This window comes from Bos javanicus, chromosome 17, assembly GCF_032452875.1.
Source record: "Bos javanicus breed banteng chromosome 17, ARS-OSU_banteng_1.0, whole genome shotgun sequence".
In the NCBI taxonomy this organism is placed as follows: Eukaryota; Metazoa; Chordata; class Mammalia; order Artiodactyla; family Bovidae; genus Bos; species Bos javanicus.
Window position 1 is genome coordinate 13,256,223 of NC_083884.1, and position 25,794 is coordinate 13,282,016.

General features: G+C 41.9%; 1 protein-coding gene across 5 annotated transcripts in view; it reads right to left on the bottom strand.

Annotated features, from left to right (window-relative positions):
- The window catches only part of SMAD1 (SMAD family member 1), an 83,719-nt gene that overhangs the window by 45,754 nt on the left and 12,171 nt on the right, over positions 1-25,794 (bottom strand). For 3 of the 5 annotated variants that reach the window (XM_061384080.1, XM_061384079.1, XM_061384083.1), the window contains exon 2: positions 2,049-2,625. In XM_061384080.1, coding sequence (XP_061240064.1) covers positions 2,049-2,448 — 400 coding nt within the window. In that variant the 5' untranslated portion in view covers positions 2,449-2,625. Of the gene's footprint in view, positions 1-2,048; positions 2,626-6,587; positions 6,868-6,910; positions 7,131-25,794 lie in introns of those variants that run through there. The other 2 variants (XM_061384081.1, XM_061384082.1) reach the window with 2 other exon arrangements.

The window sequence follows — 25,794 nt, forward strand, 5'->3', positions numbered from 1 at the left end:
CATCTCCTGCATTGACAGGCAGGTTCTTTATCACTTACGTCACCAGGGAAGTACACGAAAGAATCAAGGTGGGAGAAGAAGCTGGCAAGGTAGGTGAGGACCAGAACACAAAGCTGTGTGTAAAGGAATGGGAAGCAGGAAGATGGCTAGAGCATGCATCCCAAAGAACACTCTCTGTAGTGCACTAGTCCCCCTGCAGGGGGCACCAGTCGGGAGGCAACTGCTGCTGCACAGGATCAAATGTCATAGGATCGAGGGAGAGGTCTGGAGAAAAATGATCCACAATGTTTTCTCAATACAGTTCTCAGTTGTCTGACACAAAGGTCACTTAATTTATAGAGACCTCAGTTTCACCGTTTGTAAAGTGGGATTAGAATCTTCCCTCTGTACCTCTTAAAGTTACTATGGGAATCAAAAAGCCATGTACCTGAATGACCCCTGTTGTATATACTATACATTAAAATTTACATCATGGTGGATATAACAAGCAGTAAAAGAATGTCTATATTACAACAAGGAGAATTCATCAAGATTGTTGGAAAAAATCAAATACAGTTCTAGCCATGAACACTGTAACAAAATGTAACTTTTAAAAGGATACAATAAAACCTGGTCATCTAGAAATACTGATAAATTTAAGAAAAGATGTGCAAGAACTTTCAAGGAGAAAACTTAAAAATCTAAATAAATTTAGAAAAATATTGTGCTCAAGAGCACAACTATGTCAATCCTTCCCCAAATGAAATCAATGAAATTCAAATAAAACCTCCTGAGGATTTTTCACAGGCCTTGACAAAGTAACCCTAAAGTATGTAATACAGAAATCACAAAACCATGATGTTGAATGAATACAGCAAGTTGTAGAAGGATACTCTAATATCACTGTACGATATCTTTAAATATACAAAATAACAGTACATCCTGTCAAGGATTCATACATATAAAACAACAGTAAAAAGCATGCCTGGGAATGATGTTCATCAAATCTAACCGTCAAATTCAGAACAGTAGTTACTGAAGGCAACTGGGTGGTGGATACAAAGATGTTTATTATTCCCTTTTTAAATGTCATAAATATTCCATAAGAAACCAGAATGCTTTTTATTTGACAACCAGGTTATTATGGGATATAGCATAGTTCCCAAATACCAATCCAATAGCCCCTATCAACGCTATCTGGAGTACATGTTAAACATGGGTCAAAAAAAAAAAAAAAACCAAACACGGATCACTGGGCTCTGCCAGAATAAGAATTTCTGGGAGAGAGCCACATGAATCTAACACACAGCCTCATTTGGGAACACCTGGTAACCATCAGCTATTAATAACTAATCCATCAACAAATTTGATTCCAATCTGACGCTGAGATATTTAAGTGCCTGAGATTGCCTAATCATTTTCCAGCTGATGCCACTGTCTAGAATGTGGACTCTAATTTAAGTCAAAACCAAGTAAATGTTAAAAGTATATCTTTTATTATGCTTCCTCCACCCCCTCCAAGGTCACACATGCAAAAACTAGGAGTATCTCATATAAAGTAATAGTATCAAATGATTCAACAGCAGAACATAATTCCTTCATATCCTCCACAGGGAGTATGCCATAGCAAAATTCTACTGGAGATGATAAAAAGTGCTATTTTTAAGGATAAAGTGACATAAGTCACTGGCAACCACCCTCAAGTATGTAGACAGCAAAATCATGCTTCTTTCCCGATTTTCTTCCCTTGCAATAAAAATCATAGCTAACTCTGTCTCGAGAAATGCACAGAACCAAAGGGAAACAAAAAATAAATTCAGCAAAAAAACAATTTATGAAAAGGTAGATGCATTAATGCCTCCATGACAGTTTTCACAGCCCTGCTCCTAAGAAATAAAGTTAACTAGAGACTATGCCGTTAGAACGTATGACCCTTTCAAGGACTGACTGACACGACTTTCCCCCTAATACTTAGAAATTACAACAACGACAAAAAAAACATGGAAAGGGACGATTTCGAGAAACAACACAAATCTGCTAAATGCGTCTACAGGAAAGGACTCACTCACCGGGGCTTTCTACTCGCTTATAGTGGTAGGGGTTGATGCACACCTCCTTCTGCTTGGAGCCGAAGGGAAACTCGCAGCACTCCAATGGTTTCAGTTCATGGTGGCTCTGAAGGTCGGGCCAGCGCCACACGCGGCAGTAGATGACGTGAGGCAGCCCCTTCCGGTGGGAGACCTGCAGTCTGCCATCCAGGGAGCGGGGGATGGTGACACAGTTGCTGGGCTGGCCCGGGCAGCTCAAGGCTTTTTCCAGTTCCTCCATGGCACCCTTCTTTTTCTTCAGTTTTTTCACCAAAGCATCAACGGCCTTCTCTGCCCATTTTTCTTCCTCGTCACCCTGTTTCCAGCCAAGAAGTCTCTTCACAGCTGGACTTGTGAAGGAAAATAAACTTGTCACATTCATGATGGCGCTACGCACGCTCCTTGTGGAGGGAGAAATATAGACGTCCCCAATGTGAAAGGACAGTGAAAGAGGCTTCACTTTATCTACATAAGATTCTCCTTAGCTTCTTTGTGCGGAGGTCCTGAAAAGTAGAAATGACCATTCCTGGTGTTTCCAAAAGGAACCCAAAGCGAGCACCTAGAAAAGAAAAAAGGGGAAAAGGTGTTTAAAATCATCTGTACCACAAAATCACAATTTATTAAACAATTACCATGGGCCAGGTATTTTTTTAAGTGATTTTATGTATTAGTGTCCTATGGAATGAATTATGCACCCCCCACCCCCAAACTCGTATTGAAGCCTCAGTGTGACTGTATTTGGAGATGGAACCTGGAGCCTTTAAGGAAGTAATTAAGGTCAAATGTGGTCATGAAGGTGGGGTCCTAACATGAGAGGATTAGTGGCCTCATAAGAAGAAGGGAGAGATTTCTCTCCTGCCCTACATGTGCACCCACTGAGGAAAGGCTACCTGCAGACACAGAGAGAAGGCCACTGCCTACAAGCCTGGATGACAGCTCTCATCAGAAACCACACTATCTGGACCCTTCATCTTGGACTTCACAGACTCCAGAACTGTAAGAAATACATTTCTATTGTTTAAGCCACTCCATCAGTGGTATCTTGTTATGGCAGCAGACTAGCACAGTATTTAACCCTTTAAATAATTATTTCAACTAGGTAATACAATCATTGCGATTTTATAGATGAATAAACTGAGATGCAATTTAAAAAGAAGTATGCTACTCTTTATATGAGTTATGAGGTAGAAGCAATATTCCCCTTAGTGCAAAAAAAATTCAAGTTCTCAACAGATACTGTGATATTCTATATTTATAGTCACTCATGGGCTCTAAAATATTTACTTCAAAGTACACCTCAATCAACAAAAACTAAAAGCGACAAGACAAAGTAAAACTGTAACAGCCTTAACATCTGTTTTTCTTTTGCTCAAGTATCTCATGCTAAAAGAAAAGGTAGTTCATTCTATTTATACTAGATAAATATAGCAACATTTTAGGGTCTTTATTCAGTAAATAAGTCTATGCCTTTGGACTATCAGGCAATTAAGGTAGGAAATCCATTCCCTGCTTTTTCAAATATGCTTTTTATTGACATGAAATGAATGAAGCACATGAGCACGTACTGTACTAAATACTTTAGTCAAGTTGTTTCATTTAAACCTTCCAGTTACTCTTCACTAGATAAAAATGCAAATGGCGAAAAAGATTAAAGATAACTTTGCACCAACTCCAGCTAAGATTGAGTAGCAGGTATCCAATCAACCTCCTCCCCAAACAACTATAAAAGGTGAATAAAATACAAATGAATAAATCAAGGTGGGGGGGAAGCCCAACTTTTTAAAGGCATCAATGAGCAATCAAAGTACTCAGGACACGAGGGGCCACATCTGGAAAGATGTGAAAAGTGATGAAGTGATAAGCTGAACATTCTTCACTGCTTTTCTTCTCAAGGCATTTGCCAAAGCTACGTTGTAAGAAGCCAAGTAGAAAGAGGCTAAAAGACCAAGCAGAGATTTCAGGAGTCTCATAGTGTTGAGGAGAGCCCCCCTCCAAAAAAAAAACAGAGTTGAGGGCCTGCCAAGAAGGAGAAATTCTGGTAAACATGCCAGGTTTTCCACTGAGACCCTTGGAGAGGTATGCCCTAGTGCAAGGGCTAAACTGAAATGGACAGTGTTTAGAAACACAGCCTTAGGATCATCTTAGTACTAGACTAGATCAAGATGAAAGAAAATGAGGAGAGAAAAACTGTGAGAGAGCACATATGCATATTGAAAGTTACTGGCCAAAGGCTTTCCAAAACTGGCAACAGACATCTAGCCACAGATTCATGAAGCCCTATAAGTCCCAAGAAGGAGAAATAGAAAGAAATCCACAAGTTTTAATGTGTCATATTATGGTATAATTGCTGAAAACCTACAACAAAAATCTTTAAAAAGACACAATACTTTCAAATGAGTACAATAAGCATGACAGCTGACATTTCAACGGAAACAATGAAAACAAAACTACAGTAAAATGGTATCTTTAGCATGCCGAATGCAATAAATAGCTGGTAACTCAGAACGCTACACTTAGTGGGGAAAAAATCATTCAAAAATGATTGTGAAATAAAAGTGCTTTACAACAAACAAAATCTGAAATAACTGGCTTCCAGGAGGAATTCTCAAGCACAAGGGAAAAGCAAGAAATTGCGGGAAAGAACGAAGAGTTCCATAAGGGAACTGACTTTACAAAACAATTAGAGGAACATCTTGTGGTGTTTAAAATACAGAATTAAAATGCATAACAAAAAAGCAGAAGGGATCAATGAATTTAGAGTTCTAAGGTCCTTATACTACCCAGGCAATGCTAAAACATTAAACTATTATTACTGATATAAATTATGAATTCCTATCATAATAAAGCAACCACTGAAAGAATAATTTAAAAGCAATAAAAAGGTAATAGAGGAATTAAAAATATGGAATTCTATTTAAAGATATGATTAACCAAAAAAACCTCAGAACAAAAAGGAGTACATAATAGGTGGGTCAAATAGAAAACAGTAAGATTCAGATATAATCCTCAAAGTCTCGAGAATTACTTACAAATCAAGAGACTAAATGAGCCAAATGAAAATATATAGTGTACTTACAAGAGACACATATCAAATACAAGGGCAGAGAAAAGTTGAAAGAAAAAGAATGGAAAGAACTGTACTGTGCATATTCTAAACAAAAAAGTTCACAGAGCTATCAAATCAGACAAAAGAGACTTCAAAGAAAGAAGTATCACCAAGGATAAAAGAGGGACATTTCATAATGTTAAAAGAGGTGCTCTACCATGAATATATCACAATCCTAATTTTTTAATCCAAGCAGTAACGGTTTCAAAATACATAAAGTAGAAACTGACATAGTTAAAATGACAAACAGTCTTGGTGGGAGATCAACATAGTAAATGACAAAACAAGCCAATGAAAATTGACAGATATAGGAGATTGTATGTTTAAAAACTTGACTCAATTCATGTATGCACCCAGCAACTGCAGCACACAAAGTGCTTTAAAAAGCACATGACCATATAATGGGCCGTTACGCAAATCTCAACAAATATCAAAGGGATAAAACTATACAGAATATGCTCTTTGATCATCATACAACTAAGAATAAATGCCCAAATACTGTTATTGAAAAGAATTACACTTCTTTGACCTGTGAGTCAAAGAAGAAAATATAGGGGAAATTAGAAAGTATTTTAAATGGGATGATTATAAAAATCTGACACATCAAACTTGTAGGATGTGGCTCAATCCATGGTTAGAGGGAAGTTTATAATCTTAAGTGCATATATTAGAAAATAAAAGCAGCTGAAAACTAATTTTCTATGTATCTACCAAAAGAAAAAGAAAGGAACAGCAAATTAAACCCAAAGACAGTAAAAGGAAATGAGAGCAAAAATTAAATATATCTATATATATAAAATAGGAAAATAAAATCAAAGTTGGCTCTTTGAAAATACTAATAAAACCAGATATTCCTCTAGCAAAACTAATCAATAAAAGAAAAGGCACAGATTACCCGTAACAGGAATAAAAGGGGGAAAGCATTACTGATTCTGAGAACTGAAAGGGATATTTATGATGGACTGCTGTCACAGCAAACTGCACATGCCAACAGTTACTTCCTCACTGGAGGAAAAAGGAATTCTATCTGACTGTCTTCTGTCTTTGGAGCAGAGCCCTATACCTGGCACACATCAGAGTCTCAATAAATGTTTGATGAATGATTTAGCTCCCTGAAGGAATTAGAAGGCCAAGGGTGGAGCTTTACTTAATAGGCTACAGGGACTCAGTTGTTCCCTTCTGTAAAGAGTTTTACTCAGATTTATCAGTTCTTTGAAAGTGGCATTATTTTTGCCTAACAATAAAAGAGAAAACAAAACACTATGCTATCATCAAGAGTCACACTTGGTCAGAGTGTACCTCCTGAAATAATTATTTACTTTTACTAAAGGTTAATCGTGCAAAAGAACGAGAAAGACAACTTTTTTTCCTTGTCCTCTAGTAACAATTTATCAACAGAATACATTTCTCCTTACCCTGTATGTCCTTTTCTTCAACTCCAAAAGCTGCGTTTTTATATTTCAGTCAATAGTTTTCAAATTGAGGGGGTGAGTTTCTATCAAAATCACTTGGGGCTATTTTAAACTCTAGAACTGATGGATTTATCATAGAAGGTGTGTGTGTGGCGGTGGAGGTGGGGGTTGAGGACCACAATTTCAGACCTTTGCTTTAACTACTGGAATCGACATTCATTCAACGAAGTTGCACTGAGTGCCTGCTAAGTACTTTGGCTACCCCACTGAGGCCAGAGACAAAGATGCTCCATCCTGAAGAGCCACTGTGTTAACAGTGAACTCACGGTTAGCGAACTGGCTCCCCGTATGCCAAGTTCAAGGACTGTGCTGAGCAGTCTTGAGGCAAGTGCAGGTCTCAGCAGGAAAGGAGTTCCACGAGTAGAACAAGGTGAACTCTGAGTGCAGGAACAGAAGAGGCGGCCCCTGTACTGTGCATGTGCCAACCAAGAACCAGCCACCACGCTGTGTCACAAAAGCTCTACCGCAGGGAAAAACGATGCACGACTATACATAAAAGCAGAAAAGGAGAGAAGAAAAGGAAGGAACAATTAATTCCAGGGATTTCAGGAAGTTTTTCCAAAGAAGAAATATCATTACAGGATGAGCAGAATTTTGCAAAACAATAGAACTAATATTTGGAGTCATCATTACATGAGAGACACTGTTCCCTTTATTACCTAGTTTAAACTTTGTGACAAAGCCTCTTTAAGGGAGCATTCTGTTTTCCTTACTATGCTATGGTATGCTAAGTCACGTCAGTCGTGTCCGACTCTGTGCGACCCCAAAGACGGCAGCCCACCAGGCTCCCCTGTCCCTGGGATTCTCCAGGCAAGAACACTGGAGTGGGTTGCCATTTCCTTCTCCAGTGCATGAAAGTGAGAAGAGAAAGTGAAGTCGCTCAGTCGTGTCCGACTCTTAGCGACCCCATGGACTGCAGCTTACCAGGCTCCTCCGTCCATGGGATTTTCCAAGCAAGAGTACTGGAGTGGGGTGCCATTGCCTTCTCCGTTCCTTACTATACAGGTAAGGAGAGTGAAATACAGAAAAGTTAATTAATTTGTTCAAGGTTTATGTGCACGGTTGTAAGTGGTGGGGCCAGAGAGGGAACCCATGTTTCTGGCTCTAGAGCCTCAATTTTTAAACCACTTTTCTAAATTGGTAGTTCTAACAGACATCAGGGAAATGCTAGGGTTCAAGGTTGATGTAGATGATACAAGGCTGATAAGGGCGGGGCAAGACTGTGAAGGGCCTGTGATACCTATTATCCCGTGGGCAAACGGAAGGTTTTTAAATCAGAGCACCAGTGTGTTTAGATTCATGTTTTAGAAAGACAGCTAAGGTGACATCCTCAATATAGAAGGCCTCTCCGCCCAGGGAACAAAAACAACATCAAAAAACTGAATCACAACATTGTTAATCAGGTCACTCGCTCAGTTGTGTTCGACTCTCTTCGACCCCATGAACTGCAGCACACCAGGCCTCCCTGTAAAGTAACAACAACAACAACAAACCCTGCTACTGCCTCCAAACACTGTTGGGGCCAATTGTTGGGGGCAGGGGGTTGATGCCACTAAAAATATTAAGAAATTAAAAAATGACAAGATCATAAACTCTTGCATGTAAATGTGCATATGAAACAAAACACAGGTTGATGACTGATTTTTGCCTCCTTGGGTTAAGCACTTTTTTTCATATTCAAGTGAAACAAGTAACCCACCTCCCATCAGGAACTCAAGAGTCCATGACACGATGGCCTTGGCAAGACAACTCATTTTTTTCTGCCCCTTTTGGTACTTCCTGCTTTAGTTTATGTCAAGAGCTAAGTGGCCTTATCAGTTTAAAGCGCAAAATAAAAACATGAGTCAGCAAACAGAGATTTCCTTCCCTCTTCTCCAAATACAAACATTTCACACTGACAAAGAAGAAAAAGCACTTCAACTGGTAAAGAACCCCCAAGAAGTCTTAAAAAAAGGGTGAGATTTGTTCCAGTAGCTTCACTTCTAGAAATGAACACTAAGGAAATACTCTGCACTGAAAATGTAAAACTGTTTTTGCACGATGATTTTCATCAGAGTATTCTTTACTGTAAGGAAAAAAAATGAATATCTAAAAATTGGAAAATAGTTAAGGAAGCTGTAGTATAGCCCACTCAAAAGAATATTATGTAGTCCTTAAAAATTATGTTCATAAAAATGATAACTTGGAAAAAACCCTAAGCAGAATACAAAACTGTGTATATAGCTTGAACAACTATGTAAATATATTATTTAACAGTGGCTGGGTTTGGAAGGTTAAGTCTCTCTCGTTCCTACTTGTTAAAACTTTTCAGACATTCTTTAATGAAAATCTGTAACTTTAAAAAATTTAAAAAGCCTCTATACAAAAATATTTGCAAATGACACACAAAAAAACCCACCTCAATTCATTAATTCAAGCCACATACAAAGTCTACTTATAAATCAGATTAGACTTACAGTGTGACCCGATTTAGGACGTAATAAAAATGCAGTTTAAGACAGGCTTCTAAAGTCAGTACCTTTCCCTATGGAGTCTCACTCATGGAAAGGATTTCTATTGGCACTACCAGAACCAAATGCGAAAAATACGCTTATAATGCTCCTTTTGACATGGCTATCGAATTGTGCAACTTATGTGGTATTCCTTAACGTGAAAAGAAAAAAAGCAAAAAGCTGTAAAATAACTAACTGCTGTGTGAACTTGCTCTACATTCAAAGGAACCCTCATTAGCCAATTGCACAAGGAGCATTTTCTTCATCTCTGCCTCATCTAGTGAAGAAACATGTAATTATCCAACTGTGTGAATATCAACAAAATACACTCTCTGCCATGCAATACCTCAGATCCCAGATTCCCACTGAAAGTTTTAAAGGAAAATTATTCTAATTTGTATCTGAAGATACGATAAAAAGACATGGGCGTGGGGTGGGGTAGGGGTTGGGGGCTACCAAGCACTACAAGCTACCAAGCACTACAAATCAAGAAAAGCACAAGAGGGGACAGATGATGGCCAGTCGCCCTCTGCAGCTTCAGACTAGTGCTGTTACAATCTGTGCACTGGCATGAATTCAGTGAACTAGACAAAATAAATGATCCCTTTAAATACTGAGGAATAACTGAATTGTTCAACAAAATCAGCATAAAATATGGGCTCCAAAAGCCACTGGGGGAAAGTATCAAAGACTCCTTCCAGTTACCTTAAAAAAAGTAGATAAATGGTCTATTGTCAGTGAAGCAAGAGACTCACCCCAGCCCCCAACCTCTTGTTCTTTGGTTCATTACTGTCTTAACTCTAATGGTAAAACATCGAGGCATAAAAATCAAAAGAATCAAGGAACTAAAAGTATGGGATATTGATTAACTTCGCTTTAGAACTGTTTAACCGTTGGATAAGTTACTTGAGAAAGAAGACAACTTTGTAAAGATTATCTTTCTCTGAAAAAGTCTGATCCATTTTGCTAGAGAAAGTACTTCCAAGTAACTAAATAAACTGCATGTGTATTTCCTGACTTATACCACCAGCTCTTCTTAAACTGATGATCTTGTGAAGAAACAGAAAAAGACTCCAGTTCTCAAAGAGCGACTGTGGGGCTTTTGAGAAATCATAAGCAAACTATATGATTCCTGTAGTTTAGTAGTTCTCATGTCTAAATTATTTCACCATACACCTCACTAGAATGCCATGGAAATGGGAAGTACCTCAGAGGTGTATTGCATAAAGTGACTGGCGGCAATATTAATTAGTACTGTAGAAAGGTGTTTTCTATCCTAACATCCAATTTTAGATAGGATTCAAGGTCCGATGAGAACTTTTACCTCCTGAGATACTTGAATTAAAACATCAAAAAGGGTCAAAAAGTGAACATACCAGGAAATCTGTAATGTAACTTTTCATTACTCCAAAATGGACTATTTTTTTTAACCTGCTTTATTTCATTTAGGTACTAATGTCAATGACATACTTCCTGCTTAGTCACGTCTGGCTCTTTGCGACCCCATAGGACCATATACTACCAGGCTCCTCTGTCCATGGGATTTTCCAGGCAGGAATACTGGAGTGGGTTGCCATTTCCTTCTCCATATATACTCCTAACCAAGAGCAGACTCCTCAAAACAAATGATGATTCCCAAGAAGGATAAAACAGACACCCAAACATTCCTGACACTCATAGAAACCACAGAATCACAGACTGGACACTACAGATTTGGGTTGAAAATGCTTAAAAAGATGAAGGCCCGCAAAGAAAAATATTCCAGAGACTCAATGCTAGCATATATTTTAAAACATAACGAGCAACCCATTTAAGCCAAGAATGCAAGAACTGCCATGAGCTTTGCTGGGAAGAGTATGATGGAGAATTCACAGAAAGAAGGGGAGAACCATACCAAACAGGCCTAAATAAAATTAGGCTACAGAATTAATGAAAAGTTATGAAGAATTGGGAAACTACCAAGCTTTGGATAAAGCTAAAATACCTATTACTTCAAAGCAGAACCAAAGACACCCCACAGACTGCCTGAACAGGAAGGCTGAAGCCACACACACACTCACATTTCCAGCTGGAAAATCAACCCTAGGAAGGGGACCAGGAAAACCAGTAATGAAGACAGGCAGAGAGAGTACTCTGGGAACAGACAGGACACAACCGGAGCAGCACCAACTCCAAACAGCTCTGAATAAAAGCATCATGGAGCATCGATCACACAGCTCCTTAAGGAAAATGCTACACCATCATCTACTCTTAAGGCAAGGGGGAGGAAAATAAAGTTCTACACAAGTACAATGACATCCCAATCAGGAAAAAGAGAGAGAGAGATGGGTTTTCTCTAGCTATCTCAGTCTCAGAAAGACCCCAAAGTAACAATGATCTGTGATCTGATTTCAACAAATCATCTGTTCAAATGTTTCCTTTTCCCGGTTATTCCAACTAGGAACTCACGTGGTTTTTGAGATACTTGTCCTGTAAGTCCCTCTGCATTTCTTTTTCTTATATCAAACAAGAAGTTAGCCCTCAACTTTCATTCAACATTTCCCAATTCCAAACAGGTCAAACGCAGCTAAATAAAGCTTGCCACTAATCAAAAGGAAGGGAAAAAAATCTAGAACAAGAAATGTTCTTGTTTAGATGACTAAAACCTATCTCTTTGACAGACTTGAAAGCACTTTTTAAACCACCTACTTCTTTGCTCAGAAGTTGGGCTAAAAGGAACTCTACCTTGACTGAGTCCTTAGGGGGGAAATACATATACGAGTGTGTATATATATGTGGGTGTGTATATATCTATAAGCTATAAATATACGTATTTATAGCTCCTATACAAGAAAGCAACATGAATGCCCACTGCAGCTCACAGAGGAATCCTGCTGGTCTTGGAGCAGCAGCAATGCCCTATTGGCACAAACACCCAGAAAAGTGAAGGTTGCTTAGCCGTGGCCAACTCTTTGCGACCCCACAGACTATACAGTCCATGGAATTCTCCAGGCCAGGATACTGGAGTGGGTAGTCTTTCCCTTCTCCAGGGCATCTTTCCAACCCAGGGATGGAACCCAGGTCTCCTGCATTGCAGGCGGATTCTTTACCAGCTGAGCCTCCAGGGAAGCCCAAACACCCAGAAGACAGACTTCAACTTTCCTGAGTTTCTTATTCAGCCCGTTTCAGTTACTTCCAAACCCTTCCCCACTTTCTAAATGTGAGACTGATGACACAGAATAGCTAGTCTGCCTCTTTTTCATTAAAATTTTTTTCAGAGATTAATTTTCCAAATCTGGAGAAACTAGGGGGTGAAGGTGGAAGAGAGGACCAGCTCTTGAAAGCTAATTTTCATCATGCAATCATGCAGGTACTGGTGCCTTTAGAACACAGGCACCAACAGCCTCTCTTCCAGTCCCTTAGGTGTGATCTGAAGGACAAGCCAGCAAGAGCTGCTGCGATGTGGTCTCTCTCAGTGGAGTGTTGAGTGTTAAGTGAGCGGGAATCATAGGAATCAAAAAGAAAAGGATGCACTTACCACCTGCCACTTGGAAGTTCACTGCAGGCTGTAATATTTCAGCCAAATGATTTCAAAAGTGGAGAAGGAAATGGCAACCCACTCCAGTGTTCTTGCCTGGAGAATCTCAGGGATGGCGGAACCTGGTGGGCTGCCGTCTATGGGGTCGCATAGAGTCGGACACGACTGAAGTGACTTAGCAGCAGCAGCAGCATCCTCTCAATGAAAAGGAATCAAGGACTTATGGATGTCACACTTAGATGTGTCTCTAATGACAGTGCTGTAGTTTACACATTCAATTGCACTAAGTTGCTATTCAATGTATGTTCATTGTGTTGGAAAATTCTTCAAGAACTCTTTCTGGTTCTGCTCTGCATACACAAGTGCTTCTATCCTGACAAATTCAGGCTGCCAATAGGGCACCTAGTCAATTTTTCTTAGTCACAGATAATCCCTGCAGAATAGTGTCAGTTTGGTTTTGTTTCACTAGATGATACTTGTTTAGTTAGGCAGATGCTTAAAGCAGAGTTTCCTTACTGTCCTCAACTTCAACCAAGAAACCTGGCTTATTTCTACATCTCCTTGCCACTTCCTCTAAAAGTTGTATACTGGAGTAGGTTGTCATTCCCTTCTCCAGAAGATCTTCCTGACCTAGGGATCGAACCTGGGTCTCCTGCATTGCAAGCAGATTCCTTACCATAGGAGTTAAAGCGAAGTTTCTAAAAGTTGTACAGCATTCTTTAATCCCCCTGAATTCCCCTCCTCAAATTTATGCTTATAATGGAAAACTGTCCTTCTGTACGTGGTAAGCCTTTCAAGATATCCAGGTCCTAAGGTCTGTCTAGTCAAGGCTATGGTTTTTCCAGTAGTCATGTACGGATGTGAGAGTCAGACTGTGAAGAAAGCGCTGAAGAATTGATGCTTTTGAACTGTGGTGTTGGAGAAGACTCTTGAGAGTCCCTTGGACTGCAAGGAGATCCAACTAGCCCATTCTAAAGGAGATCAGTCCTGGATGTTCATTGGAAGGACTGATGCTAAAGCTGAAATTCCAATACTTTGGCCACATCATGAGAAGAGTTGACTCATTGGAAAATGACTCTGATGCTGGGAGGGATTGGGGACAGGAGGAGAAGGGGACGACAGAGGATGAGATGGCTGGATGGCTTCACCGACTCGACGGACATGAGTCTGGGTGAACTCCGGGAGTTGGTGATGGACAGGGAGGCCTGGCGTGCTGCAATTCATGGCGTCGCAGAGAGTCGGACACGACTGAGCGACTGAACTGAACTGAAAGACCTCACTCTGATAAATCTCATCTGTAGTCACCTCAACTCAAGAACTGTAGAGTTACTGGCTTGCAACTGCTTACGCCTCAAACACTGGAGACGGAAGAGCAGAGGCATTTTCAGACTTCACTGTCTGTCTATAAGAGGAAAAGGTCTGCAGTAGTTGTCTCTTAGAAAAAAATTCTTTTGAGTGTTTTAAGTTATCATAAAAGAGCAATTTTACAGCTTGCAAAGAGTGCTAAATGTGGTAAATTTCCATTAAGTGACCAGTTATGAATGATTCAATCATTAACAAATGGAAGAAACTATTTTAGTTGGGCTATTACCCTATGGAAGGATTGTATTGGTAGTTTTTACACTCATATTGACCTTTTATACCAACTTTTCAAGATGCATATCATTATCTCCATTTTACTAATAAACCTAAGGGTCAGAGGTTAAGTAACTTTTTCCAGATCGTTTTCTAGTAAGCGGTAGATCTACAATTTAAACCAGAACAGATACTGAAGTCTATTCATCAGGTTAAAACAGTAAGGAATTCAAATACTAAATTCACAGATGAAAACGGAATAGGCCAGAGGAGGAAAAAAACTATCCTTTGTGCTTAAAAAAAAAAACAAAAAAAACCACCAACCCTGCTGTATTTCAGGTTTTGGAACGTTGCTCCTTCTCCAGCGATCTCACAGGTGCTGTTTATGACCACAAACACGCACATCTGTAGGGGTGAGTGACATACGCAAGGCAGGGCCGCCTGAGCCCTCTCCCTATATTTAGATCCTCCAGCTCTGCTCTTAATTGAGTCATTTAATCAGAACCCTCTAAAAGGGAAACACATCCATATTCATCACAGGCATCAAAGGAAACATCTTTACAAGTTATATCCTTTTACAAACCAACATGTGGTCTCACGCCACTCTCCCAATTGTTAACTCCTCCTCTGGGAAGAACGTGGAATTTTATTTCTTTTTATCACTTGAAAAAATCACTTCCCTCCTAATTCAGTAAAACTGGGTGGAGGCCACTTCCTCCACAGGTGAGAGAAATAAAACTTGTTGCTCTGTCATAGTCAGGAATTTTAAAGCGAACCACTGATTTCATGTGCTTGCGAAGCAGAAGCAGAAGGCAGGGCCAAAATCCAGCGGGAGAAATCAAGACCCAGTCTCCAGACTTTCAGATCAGATCCTCACCACGTTTCTGTCATTTTAAGACGTTTCTAAGTGAGAAAACAGGAGCTTCACTTGGAATGAAAAAAGGCAGGTCTAAAGGGAAGCTTTCCACTTAGCAGCTGCTCTTTGAATAAAACACCTCTGAGCCTCAATTTGCTTTTCCGTGAAATTTTGATTTCACCACCTACCCCACTGGGTTTGTTACCAGCCTTAAATAGGAATACGTAAAATTGATCTGAAAATTCTAACATGCTGAGAAATGTAACACATTTACAGAGTGGGTTCACAGTAAGCTAATTTCAATATTCTGTTTACACAAACAAAAGTTTGTGTCTTAGTTATTGTCTGTCCAGTGAAGTTTGAACTTTGTACAAAGAAAATGATAAAAAGAAAAGCTGATAACCACTGCAGTCATTTAGCTCATTTGACAAACTCCCAGAATGTATTAGATACTATTCTTTTTTTTTTTAATATTTATTTGGTTGCTTCAGGTCTTAGTTGCGGCATACGGGATCTGGTTCCCTGGCCAGGAATCAAACCTGGGCCCCCTTTATTAGACACTATTCTAAGCACGGGGACACAGCACTGAATAAGAGGGAAAAAAACAGTTTAAATAAAAAAGTTCATGCCTTCCTGAGACCTACATTCTAGTGGTCAGGTCACCTCACTGAGAAGGTGATCTTCCAACAGAAGCCTAAAAAGGTGCGGGATGGAGCCAGTCTGAGGATGTACATGGCAAGCAGAGGGGGAGCAAGGAAGAGCAGAGGCCAAGAGGCAAGAATGTGCCTGAAATGATCCCAGGGCAGCACGGAGTCCAGCATGGCCCAGGTGGAGAGAGGGAAGGGAGAGGAGCAGACAGCAAAGCCACAGGACTCTGGACCTTTTTTCCCTCTCAACTGCGCTGGGAGCAGAGATGCCAGTGTGGTCCCACCGCCAGCTTCCTGGGGTGACTATGGTGTGGCTGGGCTGAGAACAGGCTGAAAGGTGGGGGAGCAGGAGGAAGAGGCGTGGCAGAGTAGGAGGGAGTACGGAGACCAGTGAGGAAGCTACAGCAGTTGCTGCAGTTCAAGATGATAAAGGTTTGGATCAGTCCAGCAGAAATGGTCAGACCTTAGCTGCTGTGGTGGCTCAAATGGTAAAGAATCTGCCTGGGATGCAGAAGGTTGGGGTTCAATCCCTGGGTCATGAAGATCCCCTGGAAGAGGAAATGGCAACTGACTCCAGTATTCTTGCCTGGGAAATCCCATGGACCGGGGAGCCTGGAGAGCTATACAGTCCATGGAGTCATATGACTGAATGACTAACACATTCTGAAGTTATGGCTATGAACAAATACATTTTATGAAGAAAATACTTAACCATAAAGTTGGTGATGTCTGTTTAATTTTTAATTCTGGGATCTGTTAAAATCCCATATCACAGCCCTATGAGATGGCGTACCTGAGGTGGAGTCAAAGGTCACCAAAGAAGTAGCTCAAGAATGATCATGGGAGGTAGAAAGGGAGTAGGTGTGTGTGAGTCAGTCATGTCTGATTCTGCGACCCCAGGAACTGAAGCCCAGCAGGCTTCTCTCAAGAATGATCATGGGAGGTAGAAAGGAAGGGGAGACGGGGAGAGATGGAGAGAGAGAGAGAGAGAGAGTGTGTGTGTGTGTGTGTGTGTGTCGCTCAGTCGTGTCTGACTCTGTGTGACTCCATGGACTGTAGCCCACCAGGCTCCTCTGTCCATGGGATTCTCCAGGCAAGAATACTGGAGTGGGTTGCCACTTCCTTCTCCAGGGGATCTTCCTGACCCAGGGATCGAGCCCATGTCTCCTGTGTCTCCCACACCGCAGGCAGATTCTTTACTGTCTGAGCCACTGAGGTAGCCCCAACGTTGGGAATAAGGACAGAAATCCTGTAGTGATGAGGGTGGAGGATGGGGAGTGAATAATAAGGAGGGGAAGCGTGGCACAGTCTGACGTGACAGTCAAAGCTGGGTGTTTCTATGGAGGATGCTGGAAGAACCGTCTGAAGGGGGCAGTGCGGAGACCCCCACTCCTGTAGACCCTGTGGTATGAGGGTTATGAGGGAACAGCCAGAGAAACAGCTCCCAGGGAAGCGGCATCCTCAGATGAGCATGATCTACGTTCAAGACCACTCACGTACTAAATAACCCAGAGGTCTAACAATAAGGGAATGATTAACTTATAGTACACCCGACAATGATATTAACCGTTAAAAAAGTAGGGGGAGGACAGCCTGTCATGTCTAACATGGAAAAAAAAAACCACATGCTAATTGTTCAGTTAAAAAAAAAGCTGCAGAACACTACACACAGTACAATCTCATTTTAAAAACTTGAATAGAAACAAAACCTGTACATGTGAAATATACGTGTACCTTGAAAAGCCAGGAAAGAAACAAATCTGAACAAGCAGTTACTTTACGGAGTGAGCTGGTGGAGAGGAGAGGAGGTGAGCAGACCATTTTTACCTACAACCAACAACTGTTTCCAATTTTAAAACCCCAATAATAAAAACAAATAAAAACTGAAAGCAGGTTAAGAGATTTGTTCTACATGGCCCCAGAAGACAATATTATGACTAACAGGTGGCAAGATTTATATTTTTATAAAGGAAAAAAAAAAAAATTGAAAGTGTTTCTGTATAGAACAGAATTATCACTGAACTAGGATTTTCACAGAAATGTATTCCTATATATGGATTTGGGATATATGACCTAATTCTGGATGAACAGGATATTTGATGGGAATGTACTGTTTTATTAAGCAGTTCAACCACATGATCAAAAAACTCAATTTTACAAAATGGCATATTATAACAAAAAATAAGTTTCCTCCCCATTCCACTCCCCTTCCATTAATAATTCAAATATCCTTCACATTTTTCAATGCATGAATTTTTTTTACCAAAGAAATGTTCTGTATTAATCAGATACCTCAAAAGCAATTTGGTCCTGTCCTTTCCCAGTATGTTAATCTGTTATTTGGAAGAATAAAATAACTCCTCAAAATCTAAGTTTACATAACCGCTGAAACAAACATGGAGATCAGCCAGATTTCACTCTGCTTCACAATCAATGACATCTTGTTTTCAATCTGCCAAAAACCCAAGCTGGACTAACAGGCCTTCAGGAGGAGAAACTGAGCAAAGAGTGGCCGCCCGCTTTACCCTTCAGCAAGAGCTCCCTCCAGCTAAGGGCAAAAAAGCAGCAGAAGCGCTTGTCTTTCATCGGGTTAGGGAAATGATGCCGTGGGTACGAGCAGGGGTCACCTACAGAATGAGGTGAGACCTGTACCCCAAACCTAGACCTCTTTCGCCTCAGGTCAGTTGTTCAGTCCAGTTCTACCTGTTAGCCTCCCCAGAGTCAGGTATTTACCAGTGGGGATGGAAAAGCCCAGTAAACAAAGTGCACTTGGAAGGCTTCCGAATGCAAGTTCTCCTCCTCTGTATGTTCAACTTTCTAAGCAACTTTACTCTCCACTAATTCACTATTTAACTGAAAAATTTTGTAAGGGCTTACATAAAGGTACAGTAGAAAAAAACTGGGCAGGCTATAGTTCCCAGCATCACCAAGCTCATAGTTGTTAAGTGGAGGGGAGGCGTGAAGGGTGGAAGAACCACATTATCAGGCTGACTGTGATAAGAGTCACAGGACGTCTTCAGGCTCTGTAATTATCTAAGGGAGGGTGGACAAAAACCTGTGCCATTTCTTCACCACAACTCCATCTCCTGTGCACCCCAGGCTCTCTGTTACCTATCCTGATGCAGAAATCCAAACGAGTTTAAGCTATCAACCACGTGCATTAGTGGGGATGAACTATAGAATGGATAATCCAAAGCAGCCTTAATAAAAATTAACCATTACTTCTCAAATACGTATTATACTTTTGTCTAAGAAGTTTTTCATTCCTTAGCATATTCTGCTTATTACACTAATCATAAAACTATTCTATACTCTTGAGAACATAGCAAATTCTAAAGAAATGCCCATTCAAGATTCTAATATTGCTGTGGAAAATATATAGATGAGAGAGTTAACTATGGTTTTATTATAAAAACTTAAAAACCTATTCCGTCACAGAAATCACTCTAGTCCTCCTCTCGAAATTCATCCTACTGGCAGCAGTCTTTACAGAATATCTGAAATATCCCAGTTCGAGGACTCCATAAACTCTCACCACCCACTTCAAAGGGCTGTCATGCCAGTGGTTCTATGGGAAACATCACACAAGAGTGTATCCATGGTCGCCGTCAATTTCCAACACAGCTCAAGTATTCAGAGAGAGCAAGAAAAGCCTTCTGCTATCACCACCACCACCACCACCAACACAATGAAGCACCAAGCAGTGTTCCAAGCACTTATACCTATTAACTCTCTTAATCCTTACAGGAATCCCATGACGTAAACACTGTTTCAGAGATGATGAAACCAAAGTGCAGAAAGGTTAAGGGCTTGCCAAGGCACCCCCTCCACCATCCTGCTTCTCCTGAATAACCTCCTCCTTTGTCTCATGCATAAAGGATGCATGAGACAAGCAAGGATTTGCTTACAGTTTTATTTTAATCCCTCTAGCTCCTTCCCACCCCAACTTTTGGTTTTGGTGTTGTCTTCCTTCTTGGTATCTTGCCACTTTCCTAGAACATGGAAAAACCAAGAGTTTTACCAGGGCAGCAAGTACGAGATGAAGTCCATTTTCATCTAAAGAGCCTAAAATAGGGATAAGAAGTTATAACTCAACAAAGACACAAGGCAATTAGCACTATTACTTCACACTAACAGCCCACATTATGTGTTTGAGTATTAATATTCTTTTCTTGTGATGAGTCTGTGGAACATTACAATTAAACTCCTCTTAAGAAATTCATTTTCTTTACCTTCTCACTGATTATTCTCTTTTTTAAATCTAGTTTATTTTTACCAATTACTGTGTAGTCTTTTTTTTTTTCTCTTTCATATGGCACTTTTTTATTGTGTGAAAATATACAAAACATACATTTTCATTTTAACCATTTTAAATGTGCACTTTAGTAGCATTAAGTATGTTCACACCATTATGCAACCATCACAATCATCATTCCAGAACTTTTCAAGGTTTTTTCTTTTTTAAAAAAGTAGAAGTACAGGCTGTATTTTCTTATCCACTCCTAAAAGGGAAACACTTGGGCTATCTCAAACCTTTCCTTTATACATGATGCTCTAAGAAATAACTTGGGCTTCCCTGGTAGCTCAGTTGGTAAAGAATCTACCTACAATGCAGGAGACCCTGGTTTGATTCCTGGGTCGGGAAGATCTGCTGAAGAACGGACAGGCTACCCATTCCAGTAATCTTAGGCTTCCCTGGTAGCTCAGCTGGTAAAGGATTTGCGTGCAATGCAGGAGACCTGGGTTTAATCCTTGGGTTGGGAAGATCGCCTGGAGAAGGGAAAGGCTACCCATTCATTCCAGGATTGTATAGTCCATGGGGTCACAAAGAGTTGGACAGGACTGAGCAACTTTAACTTACTAAGAAATAACATTAAAAAAATGTTTTTAGTAGCCAGCCTCTGTTAAGATTGTAAAGTCTTTCATTCTGATTTTCTCAGAGATTGACTAGATTTTTTTTTTTTTTAATGTTTTCTTCCCGTTTTACTTCAGGTCCTTTACTGAAAATATACACAAAACAGAACAAAAGTTACTGGCTCTTTTTTTTTTTTTCATGAGGTTAACACTGTTACATTCAAGTAAATGTAGAGATGGAAAATAATTAAAGGACTCTGCCAACTATCACATTTTATTCTAGAAAATACTAAGATGTTCATTTTCATGGCTCATACACAGACGGCAGTCACAATGCTATCTAGAGAGAGGGGCAAAACACCGCACTCTCAACTCTGGAGGATCTGGGGGAGGGGATAAGGACACAGCCAACAGCAGACAGGTGTGGCAGCAACAGCGGTCAGGGACACAGCCACTTCTGGGTCCCATCGGCCTCCTGGTCCCCTTGGTTCTCCCCTGGTCCAGGGTTTCTCACCCTCCGCAACATAGGACATCGGGCCACATCCCTGGCCTCTGCCCATGAGATGCTGGTGGTAACAACCCTGCCCTCCCCACAGCTGTGACGCCCAAGCGCTCCTGCGGACTCCGCGGACGGCCTCCGCTCTCCTCCGGACGGACTCCGCGGACGGCCTCCGCTCTCCTCCGGACGGACTCCGCGGACGGACTCCGCGGACGGCCTCCGCTCTCCTCCGGACGGACTCCGCGGACGGCCTCCGCTCTCCTCCGGACGGACTCCGCGGACGGCCTCCGCTCTCCTGCGGACGGCCTCCGCTCTCCTCCGGCCGGACTCCGCGGACGGCCTCCGCTCTCCTGCGGACGGCCTCCGCTCTCCTCCGGACGGACTCCGCGGACGGCCTCCGCGGACGGCCTCCGCTCTCCTCCGGACGGACTCCGCGGACAGCCTCCGCTCTCCTGCGGACGGCCTCCGCTCTCCTCCGGACGGACTCCGCGGACGGCCTCCGCTCTCCTCCGGACGGACTCCGCGGACGGCCTCCGCTCTCCTCCGGACGGACTCCGCGGACGGCCTCCGCTCTCCTCCGGACGGACTCCGCGGACGGCCTCCGCGGACGGCCTCCGCTCTCCTGCGGACGGCCTCCCCTCTCCTCCGGCCGGACTCCGCGGACGGCCTCCGCGGACGGCCTCCGCTCTCCTCCGGACGGCCTCCGCGGACGGCCTCCGCTCTCCACTGCCTGGGGAGTATGGAGCACCGAGGATAGGTATTACCCGGCACCTAGCACTGCTGGGTATCAAGACATCGTTTGTACTCACAAGGGACCTACAACACGCCACAGGTCCTATTTCCTGACACGTATTTAAAGACATCGAAATGAAAAAATTCACTCAAAACTACCATGTGTCAAGCCGACAATTCTTAATGCTGCTTTAAGTTGAAACTCATCTGTGATGCTTTTTTTAAACCCTCCCTACCCTAACCCCCAAATCAGACCCCCTGGGATGGGCCCTGGTGTTTGTGCAGTGGCTGTCCTTCACAGGATTCTGATATGCAAAGTGAGAATCACTGGGCTAACACAAAAATCATAAAGACACGGTCCACATACCCTCAAGGAACACAGTCTATAAGCTGAACGAAAGTGAAGTGAAACTGTCAGTCGCTCCGTCGTGTCCAACTCTTTGCAACCCACATGAGCTGTAGCCCACCAGGCTCCTCTGTCCATGGAATTCTCCAGGCGAGAATACTGGAGGGGGTGGCCATTCTCTTCTAAGATAACTCTAATAAAAGTTATTAAAACAGAAGCGAACTAGACAAGGTTCATGTTTTCCCCAAAGTTACAAGCTCTTGGTGCAAATCCTACATTTAAGACTCCTTATGTCAACTTTATCAAGCTAAGAGAGACACTAACAACAGAAGTACAAATAAAAGACTCTCAAAAACTTGCTGAAAGAATCCATCCACTAAGCTGGAAGTGGGCAGGACACAGGAGTTCTATCAACTGCATCCAATTTCTTTCCAATCCCTTGATTCTAAAAGGCCTTCCCAATTACTGGAGTTACACCCTCAAAGATACAATAACATGAATAATGATGGCTTGTTATTCAACTTTTTGTATGATCATGAAGTGAAAGTGAAGTCGCTCAGTCGTGTCTGACTCATTGCAACCCTATGGACTGTAGTCCGCCAGGTTCCTCCATCCATGGGATTTCCCAGGCAAGAATACGGGAGTGGGTTGCCATTTTCTTCTCAAGGGGATCTTCCCAACCCAGGGATGGAACCTGGGTCTCCTGCATTGCAGGCAGACTCTTTACCCTCTGAGCCACCAAAGAATCATAGTCTCCTCTTATCGGTAGTTAAGACTGCTTCTGCAGGGAAAACACTGACTGAGATGCTGCTCTCTCCCTCCCCGAGACAGAACTCAGTGCTGGACGTGTGAAATACTTGCAGAATCGATTAACACTGGCTCAACAAAAAGCAGAACCATTCAGTGAGGGTGCACCTATTTTTAAAGGAGGCTTTCCTGGACTACAGATCAATATCTCAGCGCGCAGTGTGACAAGACAGAAGTCTTCAGCGTTTCCATGCAAATAAACGCTATCAACACGGTTTGAATGCTGATCATTTCAACGATAATCAAGTTAATTTTGTTCACAGTTTAACAGACGACCATTTGAAACGAATCAAACGTTCTCTCGAGCTTGAACAAACTGAATAGAAGTCCTGAGCACACAACACGAACACTGGGGAAAGAAAGAGGTTGTTATTAATTATACCAGACTGCAAAGCCAGCAACGGACACAGCACAACAGGAAGCTCTAACAGATGGGACGGCAGAGGGCTGAAGGTGTAATTCCTACAGAGACACTCACTGCAGCGTTACCACTCCCTTTGCAAGGCTTCCCATAAAATTAAAGACACACTTTGATAAAATCAAAAGACTCGGTGCCGGCATGGCTCTTCCCAACTTCGTTTAAAGAGTCTGAGGGATGTGCCTGCCTAATGCTTACCTATTCAAGCCCCCTGCTCTGAGTCACCAACCCCCAAAAGGACTTAGGAATGAAGAGGAAAGGCAACAGGCCCAGGGGTAAGCCTGTAGGTGAGATTCAAAAGCCTCCCCGCCCCCTGCCAAATGCTGAAATATTTGCAGATCATTTTAAAAGAAAGGAGATGGTGGGGCAGAAGATGCCAACAAATTCTCTTCTGTCCAGCGGCCGGGTAAAAACTGAATGCTGAGATAAGACTGAGTGTACTTCAGTTAGGTAAAGACCCCACCACCAACTGGTGTCACATGAAAAGCCTTTCTTACACCCACAATCTTAACTATAGTAAGTCCCCTACACACGAACCTTCAAGCTGCGGACATTCAAGATGCAAGTGTTCCCCTGCATGTCAGCTGTTGTACCTTACTACTGGACTTTTCAAAGTACTCTAAGATTAAAAATGGTTCCTTTATTATGTTTTTAATGTATTATTTATGTGAAAGGTATTATAAATCTATTACAGTACAGTACTACTATACAGCCGATTGTGTCAGTTGGGTCTACCTAGGCTAACTTTGTCCGACTTACCAACAAGCTGGACTTACGAATGGGCTCTCAGAACCTGTTTGTATGTAGGAGACTTACAGTATTACCTTTAAGAGACAATTAAATGCTGATGCCTAACTTGAAATTTTTTTCACTTTATACAAGGCTTTACTATGTGAGGGAACTTGTTATTTTTAATACCTTATGAGCCAGTCTAGCTCAATAATCACAACCATGTTTCAAGACCATCGCTGTGTCTCTCATGAAAAAGAAGACACTGTAATGAATCAAATCTAATACCACGACTCAGCGGGGAGAGAAAGGCCCATCTCGCTATGCTCTATGAAGCACTGGCATCCTTAAGGTGCACTGATCATGCCAGCTGACTGAGAAACTGCCTGGAACTGGCAGCCCCGAAGTGCTGGGAACACCTCACGTGCTAACAAGGAGACTCCGAGCCCGAAGTCATGAGGGGCGTGGGGCAACATTAAGGAAATGGGATGGAGCTGACTTGTCTCTTAAAACGCCAACCTAGATTTATCAGGTACCTCTTTGTACTCCTGCTTCTCTCAGGGGGCAGGAAAATTTTGGCTTCCTTTCTTTCAGTGAGAAAAGCGCAGTTTCCCCAGACTGATCCTTCCTGGTCCACAAGAATGATACCGTCAAGTAAAAGAGAAGACGCTGTCCCCATTCCAATGAAGAGTCTCATCCAGGACACAGCAGAACATCTCATGCTATTAGTTTGCATTTGTCTGTGAATTGCTTGCTCATGCCCTTTACCAACTTTATCAGAATTTATTTATCTTTTTATTGAGGCATAGTTAGTTAATAGTGTTTCAGGTGTACAGCAGAATTATTTTGATTATATTCTTTTTAGATTCTTTTCCATTATAAACTGGGCTTCCCCGGTGGCTCAGATGGTAATGAATCCACCTGCAATGCAGGAGACCTGGGTTCAATCCCTGGATCGGGAAGATCCCCTGGAGAAGGGAATGGCTACCCACTCCCTTTTGCCCGGAGTACTTTTGCCCGGAGAATTCCACGGACAGAGAAGCCTGGCCGACTACAGTCTGCTAAGAGCCAACTCACTGGCAAAGAGGACAGCAGAGGTTGAGATGGTTAGATAGTATCACCAACTCAATGGATGTGAATCTGAGCAAACTCTGGGAGATAGTGAAGGACGGGGAAGCCTGGTGTGCTGCCGTCCATGGGGTCACAAGTGTCAGACATGATTTAGAGACTGAACAGCAACAAACCAGTACGAACTATACCAAGATATTAAATACAGCTCCCCGTGCTATACAGTGGGCCCCTGCTGATTATTTTATATACAGTAGTGTGTATCTGTTAACCCCAAATCGCTAATTTATCCCTCCCTCACTTTCCCCTTTGGAAACCATAAGTTTATTTTCTGTCTGTGAGTCTGTTTCTCTTCTGCAGTTAAGGCCACTGTATTATGTTCTTAGATTCCACATATAAATAACATCCTATGATATTTGTCTTTGTCTGTCTGGCTTGACTTGGTATGATACTCTCTGGGTACATGTACCAATTTTCTGCAGGGGTCTATTTCCTATTGATTTAAAACGTTTCTTACAAAGAAAAGTAACTTGCTGCAGATTTGAAAGGTTGTGTTTTTGTGTGTGCTCATTCATGAATGTGTGCTTGGTCACACAGATGTTCAATGTAT